The following is a 22,676-nucleotide window of genomic DNA, read 5'->3' as shown; positions in this document are numbered from 1 at the left end:
TACTTTAATTGCTTCCAAAGGAAACTGAAGGCCATTAAATGTTTTAATTCCTACATTATCTGGGTCCTAAAAGTTATCTTATCTTTTTCTCTGTGAACTTTCCTCCAAAAGACAGAAATACCATCTGATGGTCCCAATAAACACGGGTGTGGATACATACATTTACTTTGATTTGACCCTTATTTGGATAAGAGTGAATGGTGTGCCTTTGAGATGCAATAGCCGTCCCTCCACGGAACACCAGCGGTCCACTGCCCTGGCCTCCCAATCCACAAGGCCGGCAAGTTATTCTTCCAGTCAGAAATCACCACCACTGCCCTCTGTGTTATACTGTAACCTCGCTCCCAATTTGTCCTGGGCCAGCAGGAAAGACTAAGCAGCAGCAATGCTGAGCCAGCCACCTGAAGCCTGAAACTGTTCAAGTTATGGTTTCCTAAAGCTCTTTTTGTTTTTATTTTCTTCTATTCAACTTTATCCTTTTCTTTTCTGGTGTGATTCCTGTGTTTTCTCTTAGTTTATCCTTCCTTATATGTCTGCTGCCAGTCCCTTCTCTCCCAGTTTATTCTTGGATTGTGAGCCTGAACTGACTCCTGCTGAAAGACTGAACTCATCTTCCCTCCCAAACCCTGCCCTCCCCCTGACTTTCCCATCACTGTTGACGGCACTACCATCCTTCCCGTCTCACAAGCCCACACCCTTGGTGTCATCCTCGACTCCACTCTCTCGTTCACCCCTCACATTTAATCTGTCACCAAAACCTGCCGGTCTCACCTCCGCAACATTGCCAAGATTCGCCCTTTCCTCTCCATCCAAACCGCTACCCTGCTCGTTCAATCTCTCATCCTATCCCGACTGGATTACTGCTTCAGCCTCCTCTCTGATCTCCCATCCTCCTGTCTCTCCCCACTTCAATCCATACTTCACGCCGCTGCCCGGATCGTCTTTGTGCAGAAACACTCTGGGTATGTTACTCCCCTCCTCAAAAATCTCCAGTGGCTACCAATCAATCTGTGCATCAGGCAGAAACTCCTCACCCTGGGCTTCAAGGCTGTCCATCACCTCGCCCCCTCCTACCTCACCCCCCTTCTCTCCTTCTCCAGCCCAGCCTGCACCCTCCACTCTTCTGCCACTAATCTCCTCACCATGCCTCGTTCTCATCTGTCCCGCCGTCGACCCCCGGCCCACGTCCTCCCCCTGGCCCAGAATGCCCTCCCGCCGCACATCCGCCAAGCTAGCTCTCTTCCTCCCTTCAAAGCCCTACTGAGAGCTCACCTCCTCCAGGAGGCCTTCCCAGACTGAGCCCCTTCCTTCCTCTCCCCCTCGTCCCCCTCCCCCCCCGCCTTACCTCCTTCCCCTCCCCACAGCACCTGTATATATGTATATATGTTTGTACATATTTATTACTCTATTTTACTTGTACATATTTATTCTATTTATTTTATTTTGTTAATATGTTTTGTTTTGTCGTGTGTCTCCCCCTTCTAGACTGTGAGCCCGCTGTTAGGGTAGGGACCATCTCTATCTGTTCCCAACTTGTACTTCCCAAGCGCTCAGTATGGTGCTCTGCACACAGTAAGCGCTCAATAAATACAATTGAATGCATGAATGAATGAGCCCCTTGAGGGTCCGTAAATATTTCTAATTTTCATCATGTGTTTTTCTTAAACAGTGCTAAGTATATAGTGCTTTGAGCAAGAGTGTATGCTAAATAAATATTTTAACCAATCCTAGAGAGACCACTGCAAAACCCATAAGCAAGCATACTCCTTTAGAGCACTTCTATTAGAGGTGAATAATCATATACTTTCTCTCAAATGATCAAAGGAGTGGTTAATTTGAATACTCTGTGGTGGTCCAGGAGGGTGGGGGAAAGAGGAAGAAAAAGAAAAAAAGGGTGAGAAATACAAAACATTAACAGTTGGCAAATCCACCAAACACCAGTGAACATCAAGTCAGAAAAATCTATACTTTCCACATTATAATTATATATTTTTCACAATCATGTAGATTTGCCTCAGCATTCTAATAGGCATTTCTTTTGAACTCTGATAACCAAATGTACCAATAAATATGCTCTTCAGATGATTTGAAAGCAGCTAGTACCTTGGAAATTCCAAAATTCAAGGTTTAAAAAAATACTCATCTACTTCATACCATTCTGTAGTACTCTAAAAAGCTGATTTCAGAGCCATCTGCTTTTTTAAAGGTGCTGTTTGGATTTTGCTCCCAATCAATGTCATCAACTCTATAGGTTTTATTGTTATACCTGTGAAAACATAGAAGGGTTAAAATAATTCAGAAACGATATACAGCTCTACAGAAATGAGATCTGAATTAATGTTCCATTCAGGACTACTTTCCAGGTGCACATTTGAGGCACACTGGAGATTTTACCAGGTGAATGAAACAGTATAAGTGAAATCTCAATATGAACAGTTCATGAAATTCCAAAAATATAAAAAGTGCCTTTTAAAATCCAAAGAAAAACACAGGAACATCATTACTGTAGTTCCTTTTAGGCTTTTCCCTATATATATTGCTGCTTTACTGGTGTCCCCTCTAGACTGTCAGCTCGTCATGCGCAGGAAATGTGGCTGCTAATTCTGTTGCACTGCTTATAGGACAGTGCTCTGCACATAATAAGCGTTCAAATACCATTAATTGATTGATTACCATTTCATTACTATAAACTGAGCTTATAGTATAAGTAAGAGAGAGGCAAATTTCTAAGGGTCTGCTCTAGGAAGGTAGTTCTAGGGTGGAAAATTACTAGCCCATGTTAGAAAAGATTTTCTAAAGAGTTTTAGGGGAATGCAAGGTATCCACAGAAGCGTGCCTTTAGGAAGAATTGTTTGTATTAAAGATTCACTAATGGGTCAGGTCCTTTTTAAACTTTCACATTACTAATACACCAAAGTTGTTCCTCCCATGCCTCAAGCTTTAAAATTCAACTCATCATTTTTGGTCCTTTGCAATGAAGTAGTATGAAGAGTAACATCTGTACTTTTAATACTAAAACAAATGAATGGAGAGAATTTAGAAAAAGTGTTAAGAAAAAAAATCAAGTTTCCTCTTACTTTGTCAGAACAATCAATCCAACTAATTCCTTAGAAACTTGTTCTTGAAATTTACGATCTCCAGATTGATTATATATGGTATACATGAAATCCAAGACAGTTTCACTTCGGAGAACTTTATGGCTCACGTCAGTACACAGCATAATATTATTCTCATACTGAAGAATAGAAGTAGTGAAACCTGGCCAAATCACCAGCCTGTCACAGAGAATTAAAGAGATCCATTGGTAAAATTGCAATGTTTGTACATTATAATTTGGGCTCCCTAAAATATTTAAATACATAAATCCTAGCAGTCTCAAGGTAGACTTAAAAGCATTTAAATGTAAAGAGAGTTTAGATTATTCAACGATGAAGATTTGTAATGGGTTACTATGGAAATTTGGGGATGTTGGATTGTTAGACACATCCCCAACTACTAGGACTGAACGCAAGGAGAACAAAAATCCATCAGTCCACTTTTGGCAAAAGATTCCGGGGCTGCATTACCTGACGGTTTAACCCAGCAATGGCATGATGCTTTCCTATTTTTCTACATTCGTTCTTTCCCAGAATTTTGTTGAACTATTGTTGTACTTTTGTTAACAGCCTTAAGTGGTTCCATAATAATAATAATAATAATGATGGTATTTGTTAAGCGCTTACTATGTGCAAAGCACTGTTCTAAGCGCTGGGGGGGTTACAAGGTGATCAGGTTGTCCCACGGGGGGCTCACAGTTTTAATCCCCATTTTACAGATGAGGTAACTGAGGCACAGAGAAGTTAAGTGACTTGTCCAAAGTCACACAGCTGACAGTTGGCAGAGTCAGTATTTGAACCCGTGACCTCTGACTCCAAAGCCCATGCTCTTTCCACTGAGCCACAAAGTGTTAACCCCAAAACAGCTTAACAAATTCATATAATAATAATAATAATAAGAAGAAGAATAGTGGCATTTGTTAAGCAATTACTATGTGCAAAGCACTGTTCTAAGCGCTGCGAAAGATCAGGTTGTCCCACATGGGGCTGACAGTCTTAATCCCCATTTTACAGATGAGGTTACTGAGGCACAGAGAAGTCACGTGACTTGCCCAAGCCACACAGCTGACAATTGGCGGAGCCGGGATTTGAACCCATAACCTCTGACTCCCAAGCCCGTGCTCTTTCCATTGAACCACACTGCTTAAGTGCACTCAGGTATTCCCAAGACCCCCCAAAATTGATAAAACAATATGTATTTTTAAAATAAGACATATTAGTTACATTATCAAAGTATCTACTAATAATGAAAAAATTAAGATTTATATACATATTTAAATATAGTTCTTAAAGGTGATATCTGTTGTATCCTATTTAGCAAAAAAACACTTTTTGCTAACATACTAGAGCTATTCTATCATCTATGCTGAATTGAAATGGGTTTTAATTACTTCTGACTGAAGTGGAGGGGAAGGGAAGTGATAAAGCCAAGGTAAACTGCCCTGTTATCTCAGGAGTTAAGTAAAATTGTCATTACAAGCCAATAGTGCTATCAAAAAAAAAGGGGGGGGGGACTAAAAAGTCACCAATGGAGGATAGATGTACAATAGAAAATGAGAACTTTTTAACCATTTACTAATGTGTCAAAAGTGGTTCCCTACAGGAAGCCTGTCCAAAAAGATGGAGCACAGGCCTGCGAGGCAGAAGGACCTGGATTCTAGTCCCAGCTCCGCCACTTGTCAGACGTGTGATTTTTGGAATGGCACTTCATTTCTCTGTACCTCAGGTACCACATTTGTAAAATGGGGATTAAAACTATGAGCCCCATGTGCTTCTCCCCACGGAGAAGCAGCATGGCTCAGTGGAAAGAGCCCAGGCACTGCTGTCAGAGGTCACGGGTTCAAATCCCGGCTCCGCCAATTGTCAGCTGTGGGGCTTTGGGCAAGTCACTTCACTTCTCTGGGCCTCAGTTACCTCATCTGTAAAATGGGGATGAAGACTGTGAGCCCCCCATGGGACAACCTGATCACCTTGTAACCTCCCCAGTGCTTAGAACAGTGCTTTGCACATAGTAAGTGCTTAATAAATGCCCTTATTATTATTATTACTATTATTATTATTATTATGTGGGACAGAGACTGTGTCCAAACTGATCAGCTTGGAACTACCCCAGTTTTTGGTAGATTGCCTGGCACCTAGTAAGCGCTTAACAAATGCCATTAAAAAAACCCACAACTAGCTATAAGTGACAGGTGCAGTTAATACCCAAGATAGTACCCTAAAATAATCATTTTAGGAAAACAAAATTCTTTTGCTAAATGAATATAAGATAAATGAATATATTGGTACATTATTTGACGAACTGTCTGTTCAAAGCATATGGTAACATACTGATTTACAGTAAGAATCATAAAGCTTTAATTTACCATTTATTTGCGGTCTACACAATAACCACAAATATTCCAAGCCAGGTCTTAAGATAGAAATGTACATTCATATGACCAAATCTTTTTCTGCTTATTCATACTGATTTTATTCCTAAAACCCTTTGTAAAAGCTCTAGAATATAAGATTGTTATCTCTAGACTGTAAACTCATAATGGGCAGAGAAAATGTCAGTTAATTGTGTAGTATAGGACTCTCCCAAGTGCTTAGTACAGTGCTCAGCATGCACAAAACAAGCACTCAATAAATGACTGATTGAGTGATTGTAAGAAAAAGAAATGGCAGCATTTCTCAGCTGGTATAGCTTTTTTTTTAATTTTCTAAAAGCTTTTTTATTCTGGACTAAATTCTTAACGTCACAATTTTATTTCAGTATTCTCCTGGAAAGAACAGTTTTACAAATTGAGTGGCATTCCTTTACATATAGACCAATAGTCAAACACAAAACAAACTGAAACCTCTACTTATATGCTGCAACGAGTCTTTAACCTTCTACAAACCTATGATTTGGAATGCTGATTGGGTCACTCGGATTGTAATAATTGCGTCCAATCTGTTGCAAGTTCATGATCTTCAAAAGCCTAAAAATTAAAAGGACAATAAAATTGAAACAGTATTCATCCTGCAGAAATGTTTTGGACAAAATCTTAAACAGAATAATAGTCTGAACTTTGTTTTTCAAATTGAAGAATGAATGTGGGGCTAATATTTTCCTCAAAACATTTAATATCCTGACATAGTCTTCTTGGTTTTCAGTTAAAACACTGAAAACCTTAGGCTACTAAGATATGTTAGTTAGCAGATAATTTATTATGCCCAATAATAAAAAAAAGGTATAGCCTGTGGGAGCGGTGAGGAACCTACAAAGCCGATCCTTTACTCTCTGTAACTCATGGTTATTCTTCTTTAAGAAGAAAAGATTCTATTTTTATCATTTTAATCCATCCTCACGTCAGCCTCCTTTGTCCGTTTTTCCTCCCAATCTTAGATTAGCCATTCCCTGGGGTCAAGGACCAGATGACTGAAGGATCATCCGTGTACTTTTCCCCAAAATTTAAAACCGCACTCTGATGCAGAGCTCCTTATTAGATTCTAAGATCCTCAAAGGCAGGGATTATGGCAACCAAATCTACTGTACATACAAAGTAAGCACTCAAATACCACTGATCAATTGGGTGCTCAATACATGCTTAATATTTCTAACAATGTTGTAAAGCAAAACATTCTTTAACTGTCACTGATACACCAAAGGAAATATTTCCTCCTGACAAAGGTATGAAATCCACCGACAAACCTTCTGAAAATAATGTTGTAAAACTGCAAACAAGTTGGTGAAGTAGGTGGCAGCTCATTAGTTAAAGTTATAGTTATCTTCACATTTTCTCCACTGCGAGTCTGACTAAACACCTCAGTAGCCTGTGAAAAGAAAACATTTCTATTAGTTAAAAGAAAAAAAAATCCAGAGCCCTAATATCTTATAAAAATACACCAATAATACATCTACTTTCAATGCTCTCACAGGACAGCACATTGTTCCTCTCATCCCTTGGTGACCAAATTGCCAATTTATGGGCTAGTCACTTTAGGAGCCACAAAACACTGAGCTATGCTCATATGGAAGGTCTTCCTTCAATGACCAGTGACACCAGTTGTTAACAAAACCATTTTTGTTCATTCTGAACAGGAAAAAAAGAGTAGGATTTTAACTGGATTGGGGGGGGGGGGGGGGGGACTGTGGGAAGGGAAAGAGTGATAAGACTAAAAAGAGAGCATTACAAAGGCATGGTAACATAGCTGAGTTCCTATTTGAAAAATTTAAATAAGCAGGTGGTTTGGGAATGACAAAATTCCATACATGAAATGTGTTGGACATTTATAAAAGCCTCAATAGGCTGCCTTCGTCCCTGTCGAACACCCTCTTCTCCTGGAAACGTTATCCAATTTAGCTTTGCTGACACAGTCCTCTCCTGTTTTTCTTTCTGTCTCTCTGGCCACTCATTCTCACTCTCTTTTGCAGGCTCTTCCTCTGCCTCCCAGCCCCAGCTGTGGGTGTCCCTCAAGGTTGAGTTCTGGGTCCCCATCTATTCTCCATCTCCACCCACTCCCTTGGAGAACTCATTCGCTCCCATGGCTTCAACTCCTGCCTCTATGTGGATGATTCCCAAATCTACATCTCCAGCCCCGATCGCTCTCCCTCTCTGCAGCCTTGCATTTCTTCCTGCCTTCAAGACATCTCTACTTGGATGTCCTCCCATCTCTTCGAACATAACACGTCTTCCCACTTGAGCCCTGTCCTCCCCATCACTGTAGACGGCACCACCATCCATCCTGTTTCACAAGGCCGTAACCTTGGTGTTATCCTTGATTCCTCCTCTCTCATTCAACCCTCACATTCAATCTATCACTAAATCCTCTTGGTTCAACCTTCACATCACCACTAAAATTTGCCCTTTCCTCTCCATCAAAATTGCTATGATGTTAATCCAAGCACTTACCCTATCCCGCCTTGATTACTGTATCAACCTCTTGCTGATCTCCCAGCCTCCTTCCTGCCTCTCCCCACTCCAGACCATATTGCACTCTGTTTCCCAGATCACTTTTCTACAAAAACATTTGGTCCACATTTCCCCACTCCTCAAGAACCTCCAGTAGTTGCCCACCCACCTCTGCAGCAAACTGAAACTCCTCACCAATGGCTCTGAGGCACTCAAGTCACCTTGCCTCCTCCCACTTCACCTCACTACTCTTCCATTACTGCCCAGTCTGTGCACTTCACTCCTCTAAATGCCAACTTACTCAATGTACCTTGATCTCATCTATCACACCACTGACCTGTTGCCCACATCTTGCCTCTGGCCTGGGACACCTTTTTTCACACCTGTCAGACAGTTCCTCTCCCCAAGTTCAAAGTCTTATGGAAGGCCCATCCCCTCCAAGAGGCCTTCCTTGACGAAGCCCTCATTTCCTCTTTTCTCACTCCCTTTTGCATCGCCCTGACTCGCTCCCTTTACTCATCACTCCTCCTTCAGCCCTACAGCACTTATGGATAGATATATCATTTATTAATAGTAATGTCCGTCTCCCCCTCTAGGCTGTAAGCTCGTGGTCAGGGAATGCATCTGTTATACTGTCATCTTGTACTCCCCCAAGCCCTTAGTACGGTGCTCTGCACACAACTGATCGCTTTGCACACATTAGGCACTTAATAAATTTTATTGAACGATCAGCCATGATGATGCCAGAATCATAAGAATCATTCGACAGCATTTCTCGACTGCTTGGGAGAGTACAATAGTAGACACAATCTCTGGACTTGAGGATCTTACAACTTAACAGAGGAAACAGACACTTAAATTATAGATGAAGGAAACAAACTGAATTAAAGATACACACTACTAAACTGGGGAAGAGGGGGAAGGGGAGAGAAGGTGAGCATCCAAGTGCTTAGATGATGTCAAAGGGCATCAGGGAGCTGCAGCAGGGAGTGGGGTGGGGGACATAGGGAAGAGGAGAATATCACAGTTTAACCAGTTCACCTTATTTGGTAGCCTTTTTGGTAAGAATAAAATTGTTCCATCGAATGCATGGGTCTTTCCAATCAGCTCTTCATGTTGAAAGAGTAAAGCTGAACGCAGTCTTCTGGCTTCCATTTGGGGATTATAGTCAACGTGGTACTGATATAGGGCCCATTGGGGACGAGATGTCAATCGAAAGTGGTTAGTGCTTAATCTAACCACAATTCCTGATGAACCTGAAAATCAGATTTATTAATTGGGAAATAGCACACCACTTGCTCCCCAAAATACATTCCAACAGTTACAAAGCAATCCAGGAGGAGAAAGAATGAGATAATGCCCTATTAGCATAACCACCTAACTTTCTAAAGATTGCCAAGCAAATAATCTAGAGAAGCATCTTCTCTAAAAAAAATTCAACTTTAGAAGCATAACCTAATGCAAAACAGGAATGTACAAATAACCTTGAGGAATTATTGAGAGAGAGAACTGATAAATTCATCTGGAAAAAAATATAATCTATTTCCATCTAAATTTATATTTATAGAAAGAGGAAATTCGTAAGTTAAAGAGCAGCTTGACCTGACAATAAAACCCCAGAGGTGCTGTTACATTTGACATCAGATCCTGTAAAAGGTATTTTTCTAACTTGCCACTAGTATGTGCACCCAGTGGCCTTTTCCAGGTTGTAAGGCCTTGATAAAAATAGCATCATCTGAACTATTTGAGCTCCTATACCTGTTTTTGACTCTTGAACGTGCTCTATGCCCTTCCGAGTATTCACTCCAAGGTCATGGAAGTCTTTTTGACGGCTTCCTTTCTCCGCCAGTGACAGACTTTGAAATCCGGTTGTAATCTGGAATTCTTGCGCTTTAATAAAATAAAAGGATTTGAGTATTAGCTCAGAATGAACATCATGCCAGACACAATTAACTACTAATTCCTGTAGTGATAAGGGCAAAAGACTAGAAGTAGTTAAGCCATTTTGTACTGTAGCAGTTCAGGATTCCACATCCTGGCAATCGGAGAAACATTCTCAAGAAAACCAAGACAAGAGATTAGTTTTTCCATTAACACCAACGTTACACAGACTACATGATAGCAGCATAAGTATTCCACTTAGCTCTCTGAGTTATGACAGGCAGCACTTCCATCTGTCAATTTACACCGTTCTGAGCTCACGATGCATCCGACTTTCTAATACCAGATTTGTCAACCAAGAATTACCAGACCCCGTTCTCCCAGCTTCCCTGTTCTGTCCCGTGCTTGTCGCGCCATCCTCTTGTTCTAGCTACTTAGCTCAATATGTCTCAATCAATTATTGAGCTCAATATATCTCGATCGATTTTACTTATTATCAAACAGAAACTCCTTACAATAGGCTTTAAAGCACTTGATCACCTTGCCCGCTCCTATCTCACCTCACTGACTGCAGCACTTACTGATTGCAGAGCACTGTACTAAGCGCTTTGGAGAGTACAATATCGACACGATCCCTGCCCACACCAAGTTTACCGGCTCCCTGCCCCTTCCATGGCCCCCAGCCTCTACGGGGGAGGCAGGGGGCTACGCGGCTCCCACTTTCCTGCCACCCTCCTTGGCCGCTGAGGAGGGCAGGAACCGCAGGGCCCAGGGAGGATCAGAAAACCCAGCATTCAAGAGCACTGGGAAGACTCTGGTAAGAACACTTCAAAGGGTTTCTCCAAATTGTCTCAAAATTCCCTGGAAACCTTACCCAGTCAAAGCCACCTGAGAGCACATTTAACAAATATACGGCTTAATATCTCCCTTATCTACTTTAGATCACTGGTAGGTTGAGGTAATGCAAACTCTTCAGCACAGTACTGTACTGCATTTCTTAATGTATTTTTCATCTTCAACATAATTTGTCAATACAGTTGCTCGTTACCCTAACTACATTATTGCAGCTACTCATCTTTCTTCCCAAATCTACTTCTTTCCATAACTTTCCCATCACTGTTGATGTAATTAAACTCCTTGCCTTTCAAGTCCTCGAAGACAGGGATCATATCTACTAGCTCTACCTTACTCTTCCAAGCCCTTACTAGAGCTCACTGGACCAGATACTTATCATACCTGAACTAGGCTACTCCTCAGCCTCCTAGCACATCTCCCTACCCCTCCAGTCCATACTTCATTCTGCCACCTGGGTCATTTTTCAGAGGCCCTCTGTTTTCTGGCCATTGCCCCCATGGCTTTGGTGGGGAAGCAGCACGTTGGGGTGGACAGAGCTTGGGCCTGGCAGTCAGATCCACAGGTTCTAAGCCTGGCTCCACCACTTGTCTGCTGTGCGGCCTCGGGCAATTCACCTGACTTCTCTGTGCCTCAGTTCCCTCAGCTGTAAAATGGGGATTAAGACTGTGAGCACACGCGGGACAGGGACTGTGATCAACCAAATTTCCTTGTATCTACCCCAGCGTTTAGTACAGTGCCTGGTACCACTATCATTATTATTCACACTTAAGTACACTCCTCATGCAGAGACACAGCAACTGCATTATTTGCCTGGAGCTGCTGTTAGAACCAAGACCACCTTGACTAGGAGTGAGCACTGATACTTCAACTATAACCAGGCTCCAGGTCCCTTCTGAAACTGACCTATAATAAGAATAATGATAATGGCATTTATTAAGCGCTTACTATGTGCCAAGCACTGTTCTAAGCGCTGGGGTAGATACAAGGTAATCGGATTGTCCTACGTGGGGCTCACAGTCTTCATCCCCATTTTACAGATGAGATAACTGAGGCACAGAGAAGGTAAGTGACTTGCCCAGAATCACCCAGCTGACAAGTGGCGGAGCCGGGATTTGAACCCATGACCTCTGACTCCAAAGCCCAGGCTCTTTCCACTGAGCCACGCTGCTTCTCCCTTTTCAGCTATATCCCAAGCTGCCCCAATGTATTAACAGGCGCTTAGTATAGTGCTCTGCACACAGTAAGCACTCAATAAATACGATTGATTGATTAACAACTGTGTTCTGCCCCTCCTAGCCTAAAGGGGATCTAAACTGCCCTGGTTCCTCTTCCTTGCCTTTCAGGAGGGCTGGGGTTCGGGTCTGTAAGTGACTTGAGGGCAGGGGCCATTGTCCTATACTTTTACTGTATCCCATCCTCCCAGGAGCCTGGTGCAGAGCACCACACATTAAAGGCTTCGTAAATACAGATTTCTAACAGAGAATTTGGATTACAAGGCTCAAGACGTCCGGGCAGACCCAAGATTTTATAGGTTTTGAGCCCATTTTCTGGGGAAACTTGACCTAGAAGTCCAGTGCTTACAAACAGAGCCAAAGGGGCCGTGGGGATAGTGGAAATTGTAATCAAGACATTTAAACAGGAAAAAACTGAGCCTATAACATGGTGTTATGGATACAAGTTAAGGCTTGAACACAAATTCTGATTATGACATGATTCTTTTACTGTGTATGGATAATGCTTTCACTCACACCACAAAGTTGTCCTTTCGTTTTGTCATTGTTTCTAGAACAAAGCCACCATTCAGAAAATGCAATACACTTAAATTACATTTGTATTTCAGTTGAATCAACAGGAGTTTCTAATTATCCCTTTATTTGTAGAATGCAATCTAAACATAATCTCCTTCCTTCTTGCTGCTCACCTTGTGACTTGGAGGCTCCCATGGTTCCTCTTTGTCGTCCACGACCCACAAATTCACCCTCTGAGGGGGGCTGCTGAGGCTTTGAGGGGCCATAACTGGTTTGCTGAATCTGCAACATGAATTGGGGTTTTTTTTATGGCATTTGTTAAGCGCTTACTGGATGCCGGGCACTGTATTAAGCTCTGAGGTAGATATAAGAACCACAGTTAAAAGTAATGTTACTGTACATGCCACTATAGAAATGCCAGGGGCTGCACACTTGCAAAACCGAACGCTTTTGTTGAGGGTCTTACCACTTATAATGCCAGGAGCATACATAAAACAGATTCTTTCTAACTTACGGGCTGCTGCACTCAGGCTCACACTGTCAGACAAGCATGTCCAAATCCATTTCCAACATCCTTCCCTCTCAGGGTCGCACATGGAGAGTTTCCAGCACTCCACCAGTCTCGACTTCGGGAGGGACGGTCGAGCAAGAAGCATATCCTTTCCATTCCTAGCTTGAGCAGTGGCTAGAGATTGCGGGCAATCTGCTACAAGTCAAAACTCACCTGTGCTGGACAGCAGCGGCACGGGACAGAGTTGACGGCGGAGACTCAAGTTTACTGCACGGAAGTAGGCAACGGTAAACCCCTTCCGAGCATTTACTAAGAAAACTCTATGGATATATTACCAGAACAGTTGCAGGTGGAGATGGGACATTCTGGGAGATGTGTCCACGGAGTCAGTATGGGTCAGAGATGACTCGACAGCATAAGACAACAACATCGTAGCCAATACGTGTGGTGAAAATGTGCATTATAGGAGAACCGAGTGTACTGTAAAGCCACTGAAGGATCCATTTAAGAGTAAACAGAATAATTTAGTTTTTGGTAGCGTGATCAAACAGGAAAAAGAAATCTGGATAGTTTAAAAGTCATTGCTGGGATCGCTAACTAATCTTAAACGTGAACAGAAAATACATTCAAGTCTGCAACCAGTCAAGCTGACTTCTAGTTTCTATGCATACCGCACTAAGAGTCAGTAAGAAAAGTCACAACATGTTTTCTACCCTTCTAGTCATTTATACAGTCTTATTATTAAATTCGTAACTATATGGTGTTTGTTAAGCACTTATTTTGCTTACTATGCACCAAATACTGTTCTACGCACTGGGGTAGGTACAAAAGTTAGCAGTTTGAACACAGTCCCTGTCCCACATGTAGCTCACAGTTTAGGTAGAAGGGAGTACAATTTAATCCCCCATTTTTACAGAAGAGGAAACTGAGTCACAGAGAAGTTAAGTGACTTACCCCAGGTCACAAGGCAGGTAAACAGCAGAAATGGGATTAGAACCCAGGCCTCTCAATTCTCCTTCCACTAGGCAATGCTGCTTCTAGTACCCTTACATCATACCCTTACATTACAAATGCAGTGAATCACCCTTTTGTGATTCACCTGAACAGGTGTCCTCTTTTTTTTTATTTTCTAAAAGGGCATTCAGTGGAGTGTTGGTGGACTTTGAGCATCAGATTAGATCAGAGATTTTCCATTCCGCTTTTAAGTAGTCTAACTCATCAATTCAGTAGTCTCTAAACGATGCTGCATTTTCAACAACGGAATAGGAATCCCAGGGAAAGCAAAACTTTTTCAAGTTGCATACTCACGGCTGGGGGTCCCACAACCGGGGTTGTCTCCTGCCCACGGGCTCTTCCTCTAGCTCTCGCTCGAGCTCGTCCGGTCATTTTTTTTTTGCTGAAAACTGTTGGAGAGAAGGATTCTCAAAGTAAACCACTTTTGATAGAAAGCAAACCTCTTATTTTTGACAGCAGTTTAAAATGAAATCTGGAAAAAACAGCTCATTTTCAAATCAGAAGCGATGGGTATGAGGATATGCAATACAGTCTAAAAGCTATTTTCCTTTGAAGGCATCCGTAACTGAAGGTTACTGGCCTCTTCTTGAACATCAAGATCTATTTCCCCCCTTAAAATTTAATGGTAGCAAAAGCAGTAACTACCATTTTCTTCAAGGATACGTAGCGGGCCTTCAGAAGAGCTACAGTTGGTCGTGAATCAAGAACAGATTTAAAATTCAAAGTTGTAATCCCTTGTTTAATATTTCATCAGCATACATGTCAGTGATTAAAAAACGTTGGGTGACACTGATCCGCGTTGGCGAGGTCCCTTGAACAAAATTATTTCCACCCAGCTTTCCAAATCTATGCTAAAATGTCCACACCCATATTTTCCCCTTCCAAATGTCTCGATCACACTTACTTCGGTTGTCAAATCGGCACTTCTATCCTCTGTCAAATCCCGTTCGGGTGTTTGCGGTAGATGGCCTGGAAACAGAAAAGAAAAGGTGAACCTCGCTATTACCGTCCTCAGGGGCTGTTAAATACTAGGATTACGGTAAGGGGCAAAAATGCGTTAAATTGGCGTCTTCCAAGGCGCCAAATTGGGGCTGGGGTGAGAAAGAGCAAGTGGCAGCGCTTAGGGAAGATTTTCGAGTCAGATAAAGGCAACGTCCCGGTTGGGCAGGGGGGATATGTATATATGTTTGTATGTATTTATCACTCTATTTAATTTGTACATATTTACGCTATTTATTTTATTTTGTTAATATGTTTTGTGTTGTTCTCTGTCTCCCCCTTCTAGACTGTGAGCCCACTGTTGGGTAGGGACCGTCTCTCTAGGTTGCCAACTTGTACTTCCCAAGCGCTTAGTACAGTCATCTGCACACAGTAAGCGCTCAATAAATACGACTGAATGAATGAATGAATGTGAGCCCACTGTTGGGTAGGGACTGTCTCTAGATGTTGGCAACTTGTACTTCCCAAGCGCTTAGTACAGTGCTCTGCACAAGTAAGCGCTCAATAAATACGATTGATTGATTGATTGATTGCTGCGAGCCCCGGAGGCCCACCGAAACCCTCCCGCAGCTCAGCTCCCCGACCCCACGGCTGCTCTTTCCTACTTTCCCTCCTTCCGTCCTACTTACTGAACGCCTACCCCGTGCAAAGCACCGTCCTAAACGCTGCAAGAACTAAGGCTTGGCAGTCAGAGCACGTGGGTTGGAATCCCGGCTCCTCCGCTCGTTTGGGGGTGACCTTGGGTAGGCCGCTTTGTTCCTTTATTCCATCCTATTTACTGAGCGCTTACTGTGTGCTGGGCACTGTACTAAGTGCTTGGAAAGCCCAACGCTGCTCAAAACGGGCTCACGTTCATTCACTCCTATTTAATGAACGCCTGCTGTGTGCAGGGCACTGGACTAAGCGCTTGGAGAGTACAATTCAGCAACAGAAGGAGACACAACGGGCTCACATTCATTCAGTTGTATTTACTGAGCGCTTACTGTGTGCGGAGCACTGGACTAAGCGCTTGGAAAGCACAATTTCGCAACAAGGAGAGCCCATCCCTGCTCACACCGGGCTCCCGGTCTAGCTCCACTTCTCTGTGCCTCAGTTTCCCCATCTGGAAAAGGGGGGTGGCCACGGTGGGCCCCAGGGGGGGCAACCTGACGACCTGCGCTGAGCACACAGTAGGCGCTTAACAAACCCGAGGATTATCCGCAAATAGGCAGCCCTGGGAGCTGCAATTAATAATAATAATAATAATAATAACAATAATAATAATAATAATAATAATAATGGAATGGCAGTTAACCGAAAGGTTGGTGGTTCGTGCCCAACTAGGGGCACCTGATTTTACTTTTGAGAAGCAGCGTGGCTTAGTTGAAAGAGCCCGGGCTTGGGAGTCAGAGGTCGTGGGTTCAAATCAAGACCCCGCCACTTAGCAGCTGTGTGACTTTGGGCAAGCCGCTTTACTTCTCTGGGCCTCAGATCCCTCATCTGTGCTCTGCTTAGAGTAAGACCTTCTCTGGGCCTCAGTTCCCTCATCTGGAAAATGGGGATTAAGACTTTGAGCCCCACGTGGGACAACCTGATCACCTTGTATCCCCCCCCCCCCCAGCGATTACAACAGCGCTTCGCACATAGTAAGCGCTTAACAAATACCGTTATTATTATTAAATAAGATTGAATGAATAAAATGGGGAATGAAGACCGCGAGCTCCACGTGGGACAACCTGATCACCTTGTATCCCCCCAACATTTCCAACGGTGCTTCGCACATAGTAAACGCTTAACAAATACCATCAGCATCATTGTTAAATACGACTGAATGAATGCATACATCATCATCATCAATCGTATTGAGCGCTTACTATGTGCAGAGCACTGTACTAAGCGCTTGGGAAGTACAAATTGGCAACATATGGAGACAGTCCCTACCCAACAGTGGGCTCACAGTCTAAAAGGGGGAGACAGAGAACAAAACCAAACATACTAACAAAATAAAATAAATAGATTTATATACAATGGGGATGAAGACTGTGAGCCCCACGTGGGACACCTGATCACCTTGTATCTCCCCCCCCCCAGCGCTTACAACAGTGCTTCGCACATAGTAAGCGCTTACCAAATACCGTCATTATTATGATTACTAAATACGATTGAATGAATGAATAATATGGGGATTAAGACTGTGAGCCCCACGTGGGACAACCTGATTCATTCATTCGTATTTAGTAATATTTAGTATTTACAGAAGCAGCGTGGCTCAGTGGAAAAGAACCCGGGCTTTGGAATCAGGGGTCATGGGTTCTAATCCCGGCTCTGCCAACTGTCAGCTGTGTGACTTTGGGCAAGTCACTTCACTTCTCTGGGCCTCAGTTCCCTCATCTGTAAAATGGGGATGAAGACTTGTGAGCCCCCCGTGGGACAACCTGATCACCCTGTAACCTCCCCAGGGCTTAGAACAGCGCTTTGCACATAGTCAGCGCTGAATAAATGTCATGATGGCATTTGTTCAGCGCTATGTGCAAAAAGCACTGTTCTAGGAGCTGGAGGGGGTTAAAACTGTGAGCCCTCCGTGGGACAACCTGATCAATCAATCAATCGTATTTATTGAGCGCTTACTGTGTGCGGAGCACTGGACTAAGCGCTTGGGAAGTACAAGTCGGCAACACATACAGTCCCTATCCAACAGCGGGCTCACAGTCTAGCAGGGGGAGACAGAGAACAAAACCAAACATACTAACAAAATCAAATAGATATGTACAAGTAAGATAAATAAATCACCTTGTAACCTCCCCAGCGCTTAGAACGGTGCTTTGCACATAGTAAGCGCTTAACAAATGCCATTATTATTATTTCGCAAGCGCTTAGTCCAGTGCTCCGCACACAGTAAGCGCTCAATAAATACGATTAAATGAATGAATGGGTGGGCTCACGGCCTAGAAGGGGGGAGGCAGACGGCATAACATAAGTAGACAGGTGGCTGGTGAGCCCAGGGTTTGGCACAGGGTAAGGGCTTACCCAAGAGTAATCTTAGTAATAGTAGTGAGGGTTATGGTTTTCGTTTTGTCCGTAGTTACCGTTGGAGGAGGAGGAGGCCGAGGAGGAGGATGCGCTGGCCGCCTTGCGAGGAGGGGTGATGGGGTGGCGAGTGTGGGCGTTGGCCAAGGGCGGTTGGGGGGGGGGCCCTGCGGTGGGGGCCGTTGGCCGTTGGAGCCTCGCGCCGCCCGGGCACGTGCAGCCCCCCAACGGCACCATCCCGGGACCTTCCCACAAGCCCGCGCGCCGCGGCCCGGCCCGGGGGGGGGGGGCCCGGGGGGGGGGGCCCGGGGCCACCGAAGGGCGGGGCTAGGGAGGGGGCGGTGGGGGCCACTGAGGGGCGGGGACAGGGAAGAGGGCGGGGACAATCGGGGGAGGGACCTTCCCTCCTCCTTCCCCATCTCCTTCCCTCCTTCTCCATCTCCTTCCCTCCTTCTTTCCTTTCTCCTTCCTCCTTTCCTTCCCTTCTCCTTTCCTCCTCCTTCCCCATCTCCTTCCCTCCTTCCCATCTCCTTCCCTCCTTCCCCATCTCCTTCCCTCCTCCTTTCCCATCTCCTTCCCTCCTTCCCCATCTCCTTCCCTCCTTCTTTCCTTTCTCCTTCCTTCTTTCCTTTCTCCTTCCTCCTTTCCTTCCCTTCTCCTTTCCTCCTCCTTCCCCTTCTCCTTTCCTCCTCCTTCCCCATCTCCTTTCCCATCTCCTTCCCTCCTCCTTTCCCATCTCCTTCCCTCCTTCCCCATCTCCTTCCCTCCTTCTCCATCTCCTTCCCTCCTTCTTTCCTTTCTCCTTCCTCCTTTCCTTCCCTTCTCCTTTCCTCCTCCTTCCCCATCTCCTTCCCTCCTTCCCCATCTCCTTCCCTCCTTCTCCATCTCCTTCCCTCCTTCTTTCTTTTCTCCTTCCTCCTTTCCTTCCCTTCTCCTTTCCTCCTCCTTCCCCATCTCCTTTCCTCCTCCTTCCCCATCTCCTTCCCCATCTCCTTCTCTCCTTCCCCATCTCCTTCCCTCCTTCCCCATCTCCTTCCCTCCTCCTTTCCTTTCTCCTTCCTCCTTTCCTTCCCTTCTCCTTTCCTCCTCCTTCCCCATCTCCTTTCCTCCTCCTTCCCCATCTCCTTTCCCATCTCCTTCCCTCCTCCTTTCCCATCTCCTTCCCTCCTTCCCCATCTCCTTCCCTCCTCCTTTCCTTTCTCCTTCCTCCTTTCCTTCCCTTCTCCTTTCCTCCTCCTTCCCCATCTCCTTTCCTCCTCCTTCCCCATCTCCTTTCCCATCTCCTTCCCCATCTCCTTTCCCATCTCCTTTCCTCCTGCTTTCCCATCTGTTTTAGACTGTGAGCCCACTGTTGAGTAGGGACTGTCTCTATATGTTGCCAACTTGTACTTCCCAAGCGCTTAGTCCAGTGCTCTGCACCACAGTAAGCGCTCAATAAATGCGATTGATGATGATGATGACCAATCAGGGGACGCGGGCGATTAGGGGGCGGGGCCAGGGAAAAGAGGGGCGGGCGGGACCAATTCATTCATTCATTCAATCGTATTTATTGAGCGCTTACTGTGGGCAGAGCACGGGACTCAGCGCTCGGGAAGCCCAAGTTGGCAACATCTAGAGGTGGTCCCCACCCGACAGCGGGCTCACAGTCTGGAATGCGGAGACAGACAACAAAATCAATCAATCGTATTTATTGAGCGCTTACTGTGTGCAGAGCACTGTACTAAGCGCTTGGGAAGTACAAGTTGGCAACATATAGAGACGGTCCCTACCCAACAATCAATCAATCAACCGTATTTATTGAGCGCTTACTGTGTGCAGAGCACTGTACTAAGCGCTTGGGAAGTCCAAGTTGGCAACATCTAGAGACGGTCCCTACCCAACAGTGGGCTCACAGTCTAAAAGGGGGAGACAGAGAACAAAACCAAACATACTAACAAAATAAAATCAATAGAATAGATATGTACAAGAAAAATAAACAAAACAAAACGTATTAACAAGATTAAATAAACAGGATAGTAAATGTGTACAATCAGGGGCGGGACCAATCAGGGGGCGGGGCTAGGGGACAGAGGGGCGGGGCGGGCCAATGAGGAGGGAGGGCGGGGCCAATGAGGGGGCGGGGCCAGTGAAGAGGGAGGAGAGGGCGGGAAGGGGCGGGGCCAATCAGGGGGCGGGACCAATTAGGTGGCGCGGCCAATTAGGGGGCGGGGCCAGGGAAAAGAGGGGCGGGGCGGGCCAGGGAGGAGGCGGGCGGGACCAGTGGAGGGGGCGGGGCCAATTCATTCATTCCATCGTATTTATTGAGCGCTTGCTGTGTGCAGAGCCCTGGACTCAGCGCTTGGGAAGCCCAAGTTGGCAACATCTAGAGACGGTCCCTACCCGACAGCGGGCTCACAGTCTGGAAGGGGGAGACAGACAACAAAACAAATTAACAAAATGAAATAAATAGAATAAATATGTACAAGTAAAATAAATAGATTGATAATATTAACAAGATAAAATAAAGGGAATAGTAAATATGTACAATCAGGGGCGGGACCAATCGGGGGCAGGGGCTAGGGGAAAGAGGGGCGGGCGGGACCAGTGGAGAGGGTGGGGCCAGTGAGGGGCGGGGCGAGGCCACTGAAGAGGGCGGGACCAATCAGGGGGCGAGGCCAGTGGAGAGAGCGGGACCAATCTGGGGGCGGGGCCGGTGAGGGGGCGGGGCCAGTGAGGGGGCGGGCGGGACCAGTGGAGAGGGCGGGGCCAGTGAGGGGCGGGGCGAGGCCAGTGAAGAGGGAGGGAGAGGGCGGGAAGGGGCGGGGGCCAATTGGGGCGGGGTGGGGCCAATTCAGGGGGCGGGGCCCGAGAGGGGCGGAGCCAATGAGGGGGCGGGACCAGTGGAGACGCGGGGGCCAATTAGGGGGTGGGGCCAGTGAGGGGGCGGGGCCAAGGAGGGAAAGGGTGGGCGCCTGAAGAAGGCGGGGACAGAGGGTGCGGGGCCGATTTGTCCTTCCCAAGCGCTTAGTCCAGTGCTCTGCACACAGTAAGCGCTCAATAAATACGACTGAATGAAGGAATAAATGAATGAATGAATACGATTGAATGAATGGACGATGGGCGTGGCCAGGACGGAGGCGTGGCCCTGCAGTGGAGGGGCGGGGATCTGAAGGGGGCGTGGCCCGGCGTGGGGCGTGGCCTTGCAGCGAAGGGGCGGGGCCTGAAGGGGGCGTGGGCCGGTGTAGGGGCGTGGCCGTGCAGTGACGGGGCGGGGCCTGAAGGGGGCGGGGCCGGAGAGGGGGCGCGGCCCGAAGTCACCGAGCAAACCTACCGGATTCATTCATTCATTCATTCATTCATTCATTCATTCATTTAATCATTCAATCATTCGTATTTGTTGAGCTCTTACTGTGCACAGAGCACTGTAGTAAGCGCTTGGGAAGTACAAGTCGGTAACGTATAGAGACAGTCCCTACCCAACAGCGGGCTCACAGTCTAGAAGTGGGAGACAACAATAATAATAATAATAATAATAATAATAATAGCATTTGTTAAGTGCTTACTATGTGCAAAGCACTGTTCTAAGCGCTGGGGGGAATACAAGGTGATCAGGTTGTCCCCACGTGGGGCTCACAGTCTCAATCCCCATTTTCCAGATGAGGGAACTGAGGCACAGAGAAGTGAAGTGACTTGCCCAAGGTCAATCAATCAATCAATCGTATTATTGAGCGCTTACTGTGTGCAGAGCACTGTACTAAGCACTTGGGAAGTACAAGCTGTCACACAGCTGACAGTTGGCAGAGCCAGGATTTGAACCCATGACCTCTAACGGTCTTTTTCCATTGAGCCACGCCGCTTCTCTAACAAAACAAAACATAATAATAATAATAATGATCACATTTAGTAAGTGCTTACTGTGTGCCAAGCACTGTTCTAAGCACTAGGGAGATTACAAAGTGATGGGGTTGTCCCACGTGGGGCTCACAGCCTTAACCCCCATTTTACAGATGAGGTAACCGAGGCCCAGAGAAGTGAAGTGATTTGCCCAAAGTCACACAGCTGACAATTGGTGGAGCCGGAGTTTGAACCCATGTCCTCTGCCTCCAAAGCCCGGGCTCCTTCCCACTGAGCCGCACCGCTTCTCAAAACTTGGAGACAGGTTTCAAAATAGTCAGAATAAATAGAATTATGGCTACAACAGAATTACATTTTAATTCTAATATAATCGAATATATTATAATATGTTATAATTAGCTTTATTTCTGTTTATTCTGATGACTTGGCACCTGTCCACATGTTTTGTTTTGTTGTCTGTCTCCCCTTTCTAGACTGGGAGCCCGTTGTTGGGTAGGGACCGTCTCTCTATGTTGCCGACTTGAACTTCCCAAACGCTTAGTACAGTGCTCTGCACACAGTAAGCGCTCAATAAATACGATTGAATGAATGAATGCATGAATAATTATAATATACATAATATATAATATAATTTCTAATTATAATTATTATATTATATAATAGCAGCAAACAGGTGGTGGTGTCAGGGTTAGAACCCATGACCTTCTGACTCCCAAGCCCGTGCATCTAGAACGGGAGGGCTGGAGGTTCACATGTCATCTTTTCAATAACATCCTGATTTCTCCAAAGTTTTTCTCTCTCCTTCAGCCACGTTTCTTTTAAGCTCTGTGTCACGAGTCCAAGTAATAATGTG

General features: G+C 45.3%; 1 protein-coding gene across 2 annotated transcripts in view; it reads right to left on the bottom strand.

Annotated features, from left to right (window-relative positions):
* PIWIL1 (piwi like RNA-mediated gene silencing 1) overlaps positions 1-18,106 on the bottom strand; it is a 37,525-nt gene extending 19,419 nt beyond the window's left edge. Inside the window, exons 1-10 of one of the 2 annotated variants that reach the window (XM_038763036.1) lie at positions 17,990-18,106; positions 14,889-14,953; positions 14,279-14,376; positions 12,633-12,741; positions 9,734-9,865; positions 9,017-9,231; positions 6,775-6,896; positions 5,981-6,061; positions 3,078-3,275; positions 2,155-2,266 (exon numbers count right to left, since the gene is read on the bottom strand). In XM_038763036.1, the coding sequence (XP_038618964.1) occupies positions 2,155-2,266; positions 3,078-3,275; positions 5,981-6,061; positions 6,775-6,896; positions 9,017-9,231; positions 9,734-9,865; positions 12,633-12,741; positions 14,279-14,356 (1,047 nt within the window). In that variant the 5' untranslated portion in view covers positions 14,357-14,376; positions 14,889-14,953; positions 17,990-18,106. The remainder of the gene's footprint in view (positions 1-2,154; positions 2,267-3,077; positions 3,276-5,980; positions 6,062-6,774; positions 6,897-9,016; positions 9,232-9,733; positions 9,866-12,632; positions 12,742-14,278; positions 14,377-14,888; positions 14,954-17,989) is intronic. The other variant, XM_038763037.1, reaches the window with a different exon arrangement.
* Between the last annotated feature and the right edge of the window lie 4,570 nt (positions 18,107-22,676).

Source organism: Tachyglossus aculeatus, chromosome 21, assembly GCF_015852505.1.
Source record: "Tachyglossus aculeatus isolate mTacAcu1 chromosome 21, mTacAcu1.pri, whole genome shotgun sequence".
Taxonomy (NCBI): Eukaryota; Metazoa; Chordata; class Mammalia; order Monotremata; family Tachyglossidae; genus Tachyglossus; species Tachyglossus aculeatus.
The sequence above is the reverse complement of the archived record's forward strand: the minus strand, read 5'-3'. Positions and strand labels throughout refer to the sequence as shown.